This window comes from Pteropus alecto, unplaced genomic scaffold (genome assembly GCF_000325575.1).
Source record: "Pteropus alecto unplaced genomic scaffold, ASM32557v1 scaffold276, whole genome shotgun sequence".
Lineage (NCBI taxonomy): Eukaryota > Metazoa > Chordata > Mammalia > Chiroptera > Pteropodidae > Pteropus > Pteropus alecto.
Window position 1 is genome coordinate 5037540 of NW_006438074.1, and position 13362 is coordinate 5050901.

General features: G+C 31.3%; 1 protein-coding gene across 6 annotated transcripts in view; it reads left to right on the top strand.

Annotated features, from left to right (window-relative positions):
* The window catches only part of MPP5 (membrane palmitoylated protein 5), a 72489-nt gene that overhangs the window by 21478 nt on the left and 37649 nt on the right, over positions 1 to 13362 (top strand). For 4 of the 6 annotated variants that reach the window (XM_025049114.1, XM_006915136.3, XM_015591960.2 and 1 more), the window contains one exon: positions 2017 to 2304. The exons of 1 other annotated variant lie outside the window; for it this stretch is intronic. In XM_025049114.1, coding sequence (XP_024904882.1) covers positions 2040 to 2304 — 265 coding nt within the window. In that variant the 5' untranslated portion in view covers positions 2017 to 2039. Of the gene's footprint in view, positions 1 to 1780; positions 2305 to 13362 lie in introns of all 6 variants that reach the window. One more of the 6 variants, XM_006915135.3, reaches the window with a different exon arrangement.

Genomic DNA, 13362 nt, shown 5'->3' on the forward strand with positions numbered 1-13362 from the left:
CCCCAAAGATCTAGTATAGTGAATATGGACATAGCCTTACAGTTGTTAAGCTGACAGTTTTAATTTCAAGTCATAATGTTTTTAGACTATCATCTCAAGTAAAACATACATTATTCATTATTAAATTTGATTTTTAGTATTCAGTAAATATTCCAGATAAACAAAATTGAGAGTTTTAATTCATGGAAATATATACACTCCTAGACTTTTACAATTAAAATTAAGCACAGCACTGCAGTAACTCCTACACAAATTTCTGTTTACTTGTAATGAAAATATCAAATAAGCTGACTTTGCTTTGCATATTATTAATATATAAACTTAAGAATTGCCTAATACCATTCTAATAGCTGTTATTTTAATGAAAAAAGAAGGCAGTCTAATGATAAATAAGATATTAATGTGTAGCTCACATAGTTATAAATAAAGAAAGAAGCTAAGATTTGGATAGAAGACAGAAAAATCTCCCAAAATTCTTGCAAAATGTAATTCTAGTGGCTTATGTAGCTTGCATCTATTCATTTCCCTGATTGTTGGTCTAGTGGCTTTTTTAGTCTAGGTGGGTTTGTGTTAAGTAGTCTGTGACAAGATGTTTGTTTGAGAGAAGATTGGCTGGTATTAGGAATGTTATTTGAAAACTCAGCTTTTGCTTAGTTGGCATGTGCTCTAACCTATTTTTTGAAAGGATGCTCAACTCAAGGAGGTAGTAGGATTATTATTGTAAATATTTTTAAAGTCTTGAGTAAAAGAAGACTAATTAGATTTAATGTGTGGGTTTTCACATATATAAACAATCTGCCTTTTTTTGTCTAAAATATGTTGAAGGATTTTTAAACTATGAGAATCAAATTATTACTAAAAATTAACATAAATATATATTTTTAATCTTAAAACTTGCATACATTATCTCATTCAAAACTTAGAACAGTCCTATGAATACATTTTCAAAGGAATCTAAGACAAGAGAGAAACTGACTCATCTTAAATCATAAAGCTAGAGGAAGTGTCACAACCAGAATTCATATTCAGTTTTCTGGTCTCCAAGTATAATATATTCTTATTTACTTACAGTATAATTTAAAGATTTTTTGGACTGGTAACAGTTACCATTTTCTCTGAATGAATCCTCATAAAGAATTAACCTTAATTCTTTTGTTCACGTGACCAGTTATAGAGACTGATAACCCACGTAGTCTTTTTCTCACTTAATGTAGTTTTATCCTGTAAATGCCTTAGCTGCTAATTAAAATTTCTTTGTTATTGAGTATCTTCTTCATCTTATAAATTCCTGATGTTAATTGTTCTGAGAATACTAACTTTACCTCAAGTGAGCCACCAACATAGCATGCATGCTATGTGCCAGTTTCTTTAGCGGTTAACTAGGAAGTTATTTCAATATCATTTATATTGAGTGTACTGTACAAAGATGATTAAAACATCTTTATATCATAAGCAACCTGTTCTCTACTAAACTAGTAGGCAGAACTTTCCTACTTTCCCACTTTGCTAAACTTGCCAATATTTCATTTTTCTCTAGCTATAAAATAACAGTATGCTCCCATTTCTTGGGAGGGGACCTTTTTTTTGGCAGGGGCCGGGGAGGGCACCTTGATTTCCTTAGCATTATCTCTAAAATGAAAGGAAAGTACTTAACCTGTACAGCAAAATAATAATACATACTTATGGGATATTCTGTATTGTATAGAGATTAGAAATGGGCTATGTAAAATTTTTTATATTGTAATTCTTATACTTTTTTCCCCCCCATCTTTCCCCTTAGATTTCCTTCATGGATACATTTTCATAGCATTATTATATGATGTAAGAAGTTTTGTGTTTTTTTTTGAAGTAACATGGATTTTATACTACAGAATCAAGATATTGGCTTTATAGGAAAAATTGATTTATAAAAGTGGTTCAGGTTTTTATAGATAACCATGACAACATCCCATATGAATGGGCATGTTACTGAGGAATCAGACAGCGAAGTAAAAAATGTTGGTCTTGCATCACCAGAGGAACACCAGAAGCACCGAGAGATGGCTGTTGACTGCCCTGGAGATTTGGGCACCAGAATGATGCCAGTCCGGCGAAGTGCACAGTTGGAGCGTATTCGGCAGCAACAGGAGGACATGAGGCGTAGGCGAGAAGAAGAAGGGAAAAAACAAGAACTCGACCTTAATTCTTCTATGAGACTTAAGAAACTAGCCCAAATTCCTCCAAAAACTGGAATAGATAACCCTATATTTGATACAGAGGAAGGCATTGTCTTAGAAAGTCCTCATTATGCTGTGAAAATACTAGGTAAGTTAAAACAGTAGAATAGTAGAAAATGTTTTGCTTTTATTTCTCTTTCCTTAACATAAATGTATATAGGAAGGAAGAGGGGTATAAGAGAATATAAATACCAGCATTTTGAATTCAAACCAGGATCATTTCTTTTCTTGGAAAGGCCTTATAACCATCATTGTTTGCTGCTAACCATGTAGAGCTAAAGCATTAATGTTCCAATCTCTACAATATGATTTTTAGATGTAGTCTTGGAATTAAAAATTTCTACATGCGGCCTAACATTTAAAGCCTTGAAATTCACCTTTTATTTGAAGCTCAACCTTTTATCTCAAAATTATTCAAAAACAGTTTTCAGATTTTGAATTTCTGATTTCATTAAGGTTTGTAAATAGTAGTAATATCTGTAGCTTAAAATCTATTTGATTTTCTTTAATGTCATTAAAAAGAAATGGTGCTGTTTATATGACATCATATACATAAAACATGGCTCAAAATTCCCTATACTATTTATTCTCACTTCCATTCTGTGGGGGAAAAAAAAAACAACCCAAAAAACTAGTGCTATGAGATTTTAATAGATATAAACCAAAAATAAAGTTCTGTGATCAAATACATTTTGAGTATAGTGGGTTATGTAAGTTAAACAGCTTCTTATTATAGGACTTCTCAGAGTCTTTAGAATTCTAATAGACATTATGAATCTATAATAGAGATTAATGTCAAATGTAAATTTCCAAACAGAATATTTGATCATTGAATTCACTGCCCTTTCGTCCTGCACACACACAGGAGTGATCACTAAACTAATATTAGGAGTGTACGTTAATTTATGTTCCCATAAAACTAGACTAACTCAGTAGAAGTATTTTATTTCTTGGCAGTTAATTTTTATAGGTGTGAAAAGAGAGAAACCTCCACTTTTCTGTGGAAGGAGAGAGTTTTTGTTATTTTTGCCATTCATTTGTCTATTGAGCTCAGTACTAGGTGCTACAGCAAACACCATTCTATGTACTATCCACAATAATCCTATTAATAGGGCTCTATAATCTCCATTTTCAAGATAAAGAAATTGAACCTCAGTTAAATCTCTTGTTTAAGACTCCAGTCTAATAAGTGGTAGAGCCAAGTTTGAATTTGCCTAGTCTGGATATGCAGTTGGTATACTATACAGAGCAGGATTTAAGTGGAAACTGACATCTAACTTGTTCTTTACTCACTGGACCAGAGCTCTGGCTACCAAGAATGTAACACCTTTATTTGCACCTCACTAAGCCTATATTCTAAGTCTCAAGCAGCTTCTACTACTTCACATCATCTGCTTTTTTTTTAATACATTTATCAAGGATCCACATTTCTTGACAGAAAGAGCAATGTACATGCTTCTCTAGTGTTTTAAGAAATCAAAGACGTGTTCAGTGATAATGATGTCTGCCAAATGCCTTCAGATGTTATAGTGAAGGGGAAAAGATTACATATTTTTTTACAGCTTTATTGAAATGTAATAGACAGTTTCTCATATTTACATTGTATAGTCAATGAGTTTTTTTCAGTTACAGTTGGCATACAATAATATATTTCAGTTGTACAGCATAGTGAAGATTACATATTTTTCATACATTTATTTGAAGGAATTTTATGCTTTTTTTTCCTGAGAGTTTTGTTAGACTAAAAATATTTTATTCCCAGCTGCCTCTTACTGGCCCTCATCTTCTACCACCTCATTTTTTTTTAAATTAAAATATTCTGTAAATATTCTCTGTGACTTGGAAAAAGTTTACATTATACTGTATCCATCCCAAGCCTGAATGATTCTTCTGTTATTCTGTTTAAATTTCTTTAAGATTAATGTATTTGTTTATTTGCTTTACTTATATCAGGCATAAATGTTCATATAATAGGTAAGATTTACATAATCAAAATAAGGAAACAAATATAGCTTAAGCCAGATTCACATAGGGAATATATAAGCATGGAAAATTGGAGACCATTTCTCTTAAATATTTTGCCTTTTCTTATTTCTGTTTTTTTGTCGAGTGGCAAACTTATCTAACAAATATAGGTTAAAGGACAGCTATATATTTTTCCAACTTGCAATCCGCTGTAGTTTGCAAAAATACTTTTTTGCAATCCTTGAACTTAAAGCTGTTTTACATATTTCATTTTAAAGTAATTTGAAATGTACCAGGTATCTGTAATTCATTTTTTGGATAAGAGAATATTTAATGTTGAGAAATAAGTGATAGATTTAATGTTAATACACGTAACACAAATGTGTTGATTGTAGGAAACATGGAAAGTTAGTGTAAGTTATAAAGTTGTTATTGTCAGTCAAAGCTTCAGTTTTTGGATATACTCAGTTGTAAGTTTTCCTTTTAAAATGAAATTTGATAGCTTTGTACCAAACATCTTTTTCCCTGTCATAATTTGCCAACAAATCATATTATGAAGGAAGTACTCCCTTAAAGTTGTATGTGTCTCCCTGCCAGTATTGTAATACACACATGCCGGGAGACAACTTCTCAGCCTTTTTCACAGCCAGAAACAGCAACCTTGTTTTAAATGAGGAAAGGATGAGAAAAAAGATTTATTTCTTTCAGAGGGAGACTTCAGTTTCCAAATGATACATCATCATTTATCTGTGAGTAGAGAAAATATTCTTTTAAGAATTAAAAATGTGATTAGAAAGGTTAGATACTTTAATTGTCTGGGTGCTTTTTAATGAAAGTATTTATAAATTTGGTACCGTATAGTAATAACAGTGCAGGTAGGGAATTGATAGAAAATATTTAGAAAGGATGAACTGAACTTTCTTGTTTAAAAGCAGTCAGAACCTTATTGAAAACTAGAAAATGGGAAAAAAAATAAAACTAGAAAATAGTGATGTGGGAACTTAATTCCAAATGAATAATTGATATTAGTATTATAAATTATAAGAATTTTGATATATTAGGGAAGCTTTCCTTAAAATTGACATGAATTATTAAAACTTGCTTTGCTACAAATAAAATGTCATTGTCTAGTTCTCTTTCATAAGCAAAGCAAACTACTTTGTGAGAGAAATCTAGAGAAAAGAACAGAATGCAGATTAAAATGGGATGAGAGAGAATAGGATCATTTTCAGTTATCTCTAGATTATAGATTTCACTGTTTTGGTTTTTGTATTCACAGATAAGTAATTTGAGGCCACAGTTGTGGACAGCTAAATATAGTCAACAGACTATTTAAAGGGAATATACTCAGAAACACTGCAATCTATCATATACGTGACTATATGATAGTTGCATCTTTAAAAGGACTTTAGGACAGGTGCACCCACACCCATGATAAGCATTCTGTTATGTGTTTTAATAAGGAGACTCCTGAAAGTTGTGATGAGGGGCTTTCTGATTTACACTAGATGAGATTAGTGTGAAGAAAAAAGTAAAAAAGATACACCAAGAGCAAGAAAACTATGATGAATAAAATATTTTTATAATATTAATGATAGCATGTTTCAATCTTGATTAGTGTCTCCATATTTTTTTGCCAGATGTCTCTGGCAAAAATATTCAAACTATTAAATCAAGAGTACTTCTGTATTTGATGTTGTAAAGTAAAATATCTCTCTATATTTCTGACAGTATTTGACTTTTGATTGACCATGGGATATTCTGGAATATTGCCGAATTGTGATGAACTTAATTTTAAGATTGGCTTTTAAAATAAAATTCATTTAAAGACAACAGACAAAATTCCAGTGCCAATAAACCTTGAGGTCAGCCTACTTCTGAGAAATTAATTATTCTTGCTAGTAAATTTATGCTCAATTGCTATAGATAGTTCCAGACTTTATTAGCCATTCTTTAAGGGACTTTTTTTCCAGAAGTGAACTTATTAGAACTATTGGTACTAAGTTTAATGTTTAAAATGTTGACACCATTTAAAAGTTTCCTGATTTGTTATGATTGCTAAAATTAGAGCTAACCTAAAATAAGATTTTAAAAATTCTTTAGAATATGGGTATCTATGTAATATTTGGTTGTTAAATATTCCGAATTCTACTGAAAAATAATTGCTATACCATTCAGCCTTTGACACAATGCCATTCCACCTATTAAGTAATAATACGTTTTAACTTTTTTCCTCTTGCAAAGAGTTGCATCATTATGTTATGATATGTTCAGAAATGCATGCGATCATTGCGTATTTACTAGTGCAGGGTATCTGGAGTCAGATGTAGAGTTTAAATACTTTTTATCTTCACTTAATTGCTGTTGACCTTAGACGAATTACTTTTTAGGATTTTCTTGAGGACCAAGAGAGAAAATGACTTTTTAAGCATGTGACACAGTGTAGGTTCACTAAAATCTAACTTTTGTAAGAACCAGAAGCCTCCAGAGAGATCATCTAATTTTCTTGTCTGTGAAATTAATTTGTGGATCTTAAACAGTAATTTTTTATTTTATTTTTAAAAATAAGTTTAATTAAGATATAACTATTTTAAAGTATACAGTTCATGAGTATTTAGTATATTCACAAAATTGTGCAACAGTCAGCATTGTATAATTCCAGAGTACTTTTGTTAACCCAAAAAGAAAAATTATACCCATTAGAAATCACTTCATATTCTCCCCTCCCCCTAACCCCTTACAACCCTAATCCACCTTCTGTCTGTGAATTTGTTTGTTCAGGGCATTCTTATAACAGAATCATACAGTATGTGACCTTTTGTGACTGGCTTTTTTTCCACATAGCATAATGTTTTAAAGGTTTATCCACACTGTAGCATGAAGCAGTTTTTCATTACCTTTTATGGCTGGATAATAGTCCATTGTAGGGATATACCACATTTTGTTTATTCATCTCTTGATGGAACATTTGGATTGTTTCTACCTTTTGGCTAGTATTGTTAGGAATAGTACTGTTATGAAATTTATGTATAAGTTTTTGTTTGAACACCTGTTTTTAATTCTTTTGGATATATAATTAGGAATAGAATTGCTGGGTCACATGGTAATTCTGTGTTTAACTTACTGACGAACTGCCATATCTTCCACAGTATCTGCACTGTTTTACATTCTCACCGCAATGTATGGGGGTTCCCATTTCTGTACATTTTTGCTTCTACTTGTTATTATAAGTCTTAATTTTAGCCATGCTATTTTGTACTTTTTAAGTACAAGAATAAAATAGAAAATATTAAACTATATTATATTGCACATAAGTATTCATAAATCTCATTTCAAGTAGGTGTGTATACTGGTTTGAGAAATTTAAAAATATGTGTTTTTTTAATAGATCACCAACAGAAGTTTGAGAAATACTATCCTAGTCAAACCCACTCATTTTATTAAAAGGCCCAGAGACTTTAAGTAGGTTATCCAGTCAGGTATTCCGACTCCAAATTTGCAGCTTTTTTTTTCTCTCACCAAACCCCTTTCAGTTTCATCCAGAGATAAATCATGAAGCGTTTGTTCTGAAGTCACTTCAATGGCTTATTTCCATTGTCTTCTAATGTTTAGAGATAAAGTGTCTCAACTGTCTTCGCTTATATACTTGTCTAGTATTTCTTTTTAATTTGTAACCCAATTTGTTAATGAGGAATCATTGCTCAGGGTCTTTCATGAGCTACTGATTGTTTTAATAAATTCATTTTGACCTAGTCTGCTGAAAACCAAAATTCAGAGTTCTAAATTTTATGTTTTTAAATTTAAAAAGTAAAAAGACAAGACTACCCTATGTAAGCAAAGACTTCCTGAATGAAAGATCTAATTTTGATTTAGCAGATAGATATACTGGAAACTGATATACTTTCCTCATACTAAATAATATTAAGTTTCTCATCTCAATATTCAATTTGACCGTAAAGTTTAGGGGAAAAAGAAATCTTAAAAAGCTTCATAAAAAAAGTCATGAGGTAGGTTGAAATCTAGAAATTTCTGAGGATAGGTTAAAATAATTGGTATTTAAACAATGGAATGGAAGATCTTAATGCTGAGTAGCTCTCTAGACAGTCTGTTTCATGTAGGTTAAATATAGTAATGAGTAAAAGTAAGCAGAATTCATCCAGGGTAGATGGTTATCTCCACTGCTATGAAAGAACTCTAGAGATAGAGATTCCTCAGCTTCCTTGGGTAATTTTTGTTTACCCTTACAGCCAAAAAATTTCCCCATATGGCTTCCCAGAGTCTTGGGTGTTTGAAGATGGAATTTTCAGATAGAGCAACTCTTGGTGATTGCTTTCTGTTGCCTCTTTTAGTCTTCATTCTTTGATCTTTTAGACATTCAGAAGAGGGCCAAAGGGGAGAGGGGAGAGTTGAGGGGATAGGTTGTGGACTTAGATGTATGTTTGTATTTATCTGATTAATTGTATCTCAAAACCAAACATAAGTGATTTTTCTTACTCTTACGTAAATATGTTCTCTTTTTTAAAACAGGTAATCACAATTTAAGTGTTATATGAAATGTTAGAGAAGGTGATGAGAACTTAAAACAATTTCTACTGGCTATCAGGTTAGAGGAAATAGATCAAACTGTAGGACAAGGAATATGAACTAAATATAAAGAACTTCCTTGAAAGGACATTGTTACAGACTAAACTTTATCACCAAAACCAGATTTGCTATGCTTGCTTTTGCCTTCTCCCCTGCAGTGTCCCCATTTCTGCCTTTCCTCCATCCTGCCTTGCTCTAGGTACCAATCTACTTCAGTACTCCCTTCTTTGTTCACTCCCGTTCTGCACCCCTGTCATTCTTTTTTGCTAGCTTTGTGATTTTTCTCTTTTTCTCTCCATGTGGTTCTTTCTTTTTGTATCTTGTGTCTCTGTATATGGGAGTGGGAAGGGAGCCTCTGGTTTTTGTATCTAGAAAGTCTCCATTCTCTATTTTGTACTCCTTATTGCTTGTCTTGTCTTCTTTCTTATTACAAAAGAGGGTACATATTTGATAGGACTGATTTAGTTGCCTCTGATTGGATTTTAAAAATTCCCTCTGGAATTACGCAGAATATTGAAGAACTTGTGGCTTTCGTTTTAAATAAGATAGAACCTAATTGCTGCATTAGACAATGAGACATTTTCTTTAAGTATGTAGAAAATTAACAGTTCTTGAATAATATCTATTTGTAAAGTGCTTTTAAAGATGTACTATATGTGAACAAGGGGTTTTTTAACCTACAACTAAATATTTTGACCTTTGAAATTAAGAATTTTTATATGAAACTAAAGTATAAATGATGTCAAAATAAGAATCCCTGAGTTGATGTTGCCAACAGTTATTTTTATTATGACATCATACTTAAAGAAAAGACCCTTTATCAGAATTCCATTTAGAATTTCTAATAAAGAGTAAAGAACTCATTTGTCATAATCAGTATTTTAAAACTAATGCTGTAGGTATTTGTTGCTTTGTGGTCTTAAAACTTACTGGACAGAAAGAGCAACATTTTCAGTGTCCTTTAAATTAATAAACTTGCTTGTAAATACATACTAATTTCATCAAAGGGTTTATATCATTTGATATTTCATATTTTCTCTTAAATACTCATTTGTTTCAGCTGCATATAGTTTAGTCCATATCTTGTCAAGCTACATATAATTAATGAAGTTTAAAAAACTTCTGAGTGTCTAGTAACTTAATCTGTTCTGCCTATTCATTAAACATTTTTTATGGAAACATTTGAACTTGAGTGATGAGAGAACTTTGAGCAGCTTTCCAGCCTAAGAATGCTTTCTGGAAACTTTCCCAGCTAAATTGGTCATGAAAACAGATACGGAATTTATCTGAAAAGGACCATGTAAATCATAGTTAACAATCTTGCTATCCTACTTGGCCACCCAGGCTAGTGCAGCACTTTCAGAAATACTTTACATTTCTCAAAAAGATACATAGCTCTGCATTCACAGAAATTACAGTTTGGGTTTGTTTTGCTGAACTTTTCCTAATATACCACCTACCATTACTATTGTAATGTTAGAGATGAAACAAAATATTCAGAAAATATCTAAAGAGTAAAATACTTGGAGAAGTAAAATAGGAGAAATAAAATGCAAAAAACATTATAAAAGTAGCAACAGTATTACAAAAAGTGTATGAAAGAATTAAAACATGTATTATATGTATAAATATGCATAAATACAGTTGAAAGGAAATTCTTCCTACAGATACATGGTAAAATAGCTAAAACATATTAGCTCCTTTAAATACTAGTCAGTGTGTATTACATGCTACTGTATTAGGCAAAAAGAAATCTCAGGGCAGCTTTTCCAAAACAGAAAAATGACATAACACAAGTTCTAGAACCGGCCAAAAAAGGTATCTTTTATTATTACCTAAGTGTGGCAGGAAAAGCACTGCCTTAGAAGTTGAAGAGATGGATTCTTCATCCAGGTGACATTTTTGTGGATGACATCATTTTCTCCATCTGTAGAGATTTGTTCTGAATTATGTATGTCTCAGGGTTTGGTGGGGTTTTTTTGTTTGTTTGTTTGTTTTTTAATTGCGTAAAGTTACTCAAGGTTTTTATAAAGATTACATAAATAACGTATATGCATATAATAAGGAATTCTATATCACTGTTCAGTAATGGTGATAATTAATATGTAATTTGAGATAAATACACATTTGTAGTTTTTCAGTAATGGTTCGTGATATTTAATTGTAAAACAGCTTAAGTGCAAGTGATTTCAGTGTAGTCTGGCAACACTGATTGACATAAGTCTGAAGATAACTCCTAAAAAAGATAATTTCAGTGAAAACAGTTTTACTAATTACAAAATGAATGGGACTTAATAGAGATGAGTGAAGTTCTAAAAGATGATAATTAAAAAGCTTAAATTGGTCTTGATGCTAACCTAAAATACTTGAACCTTAAGCCCAGTTAAATTTGTTGATATTTCTAGCATTGGCATGGTCCTTATGTTCTCAGAACTCATTATTATGTACTAGGTCATCAGCTTCTTTGGGACTCAGTTGTAGTATTCTTCTGTTTTACAGCCTTCCTATTCCTATATATCTTATCTTGATCCCTCACCTCATGAGTGAAAGCCATTTCCAGTTTGATCCTGAGATTTTTTTTTCCCCTGGATTTTAAACTGTCGTAGATGGTCTTTATGGTTTTAGAATTCCTCAGTATGAACCCAATATTGACAAATCAACCAGATTTCATTTCCTTGGAACTTGAATTTCTTACCTCAGTTTCTATCAACATGAGAAGCCTACTTATTTCTTAGAACTTAAAAGCTATCATTCCTTTTGGACTAACCACAAAATTTTTTATTTCCTGTCTGAGCAGTGTCTCAACTGTTGAGTGATCTCATGAATAAGGTCATTGATCTCAAGTTGTATCTCTCATTAAACCATTTCTGGTTTGGGTTACCCTATCTTCCTTTCTGTAGTTTTTCTTGCTGGCTTATGACTACAGTATCTTAATTGTTCTTAAAATAGTCTAAATATGAAAATTATATGCTGTGTTTATAACAGAAGCAAGAAGAGGGCAACAAAAGGAAACAGTCGTCAAGAAATAGAATAAATATTAAAGCAGACACAAAAATCCAATATAGCAATCAAGGTTATTTAATATAAAAGAATAGCTTTGAGTGCCTTAGTCCCAAGTATATCAGGTCTTAAAATATTGCAATAACCAATGTTTAATAAAGCCTTTAAGTCAGTGGTTCTTTACTATATATATAGTATAGTATAGTTCTTTACTATATATATAGTATAGTAGAGTTCTTTACTATATATATATCATCTTTAAAGAAGACATAAGAGATTCTGATTGTGTTTGATGTAGAACTCAGTACACTATATCTCTGTAAATTTCTTTAGTAATTCTCATAAATATCCTTGATTAAAAACTATTGTTCTGAAATTGAAATAGCAAGAAAAGATAAAATTATATTCAGTAAGTTTACGACTACAGGGATATTTATATAATCAGTATAATCCATTCATTAAGGAAAAAAAAACACTATAAAAATCAGCAAAAGATGAGCAGAAAGTAGATGAAAGAAGAAATACAAATGACTATTAACAGTGCGAAAATGTATTTAACCTCACTACTAGATGAAGAAATGTTTTTTCCCAAGCATATCACCAAAACTAAAAAGATTTATAAGCCTTAATTTGATCTGTGTTTGTAGAAACAGGCACTCAAGTTCATTGCTGGTAGGACTATGTACAAATCTGGAGGGCACTTTGGCAATATGTATCAAAGTTTTAAATGTTTTTATTATCTGATCAGTAATTTTATCCTAGGAATTATTCTAAAGAAATTGGAAAATATCAGATTGCAAAACGTTGACAATGTAACCTACATGGTTAGGTCAGCATTTAAAAAAAAAGTCTGAAAGCCTATATAATATAATGAAATAACAGCAGTAGTTTTACCTGAAAGGTACAACTACAGATAATTATTTTTTATAATGTCAGTATTTTAGTGTCATTGTGGGTGGTTTTGGTACACAGTAGAGATTGTGCAGAAGTTTGTCTTTAAAAAAATTTAAACATCCCTGGGATTGAAGAGATGCAATAAGGAGTTGGTTACTTTCTGGACTGACTAAAGCTGCTTATTGATTTCAGTCAGTGAGGTCTGAAGCTCCTGATTTTTCTCATTGCCCTGACAACCAGGTTGAGTCCCTTTAATGAATCAGTAAAAGTTTATACAGGAATCTCATTATACACTCAGGGAAGTCTATAGTAACCATATGATTATATCTAATTACTTTAACTATTTTGTTAGGGTTTTTTTTTTATATATATATATATTTTGCTGCAGTTTAAGTTACTAAAGAGCATACATATTTCATATAAAGAAGGCTAATGCTGTTTTGATTTTGGGGGGAAAAGATAGAGAACCTCAAATAACCGAAGAACTATTAAAATCTATTAAAAATTTAACTACTGTTAAGTAGTGAAATACAAGATAAATGTACAGAAAGGCCTTATATGAAGAAAACTAACAAAAAGACTTAAACCTACAGGTTCTTTTCACATGTGACTGTGTATAAGACAGATTGTATCCACTATAAGTTTTTTCCGGATTCATTTACAGGTTTAATTTCAGTCAGAATCTCATTAAGATTTTTCTTTT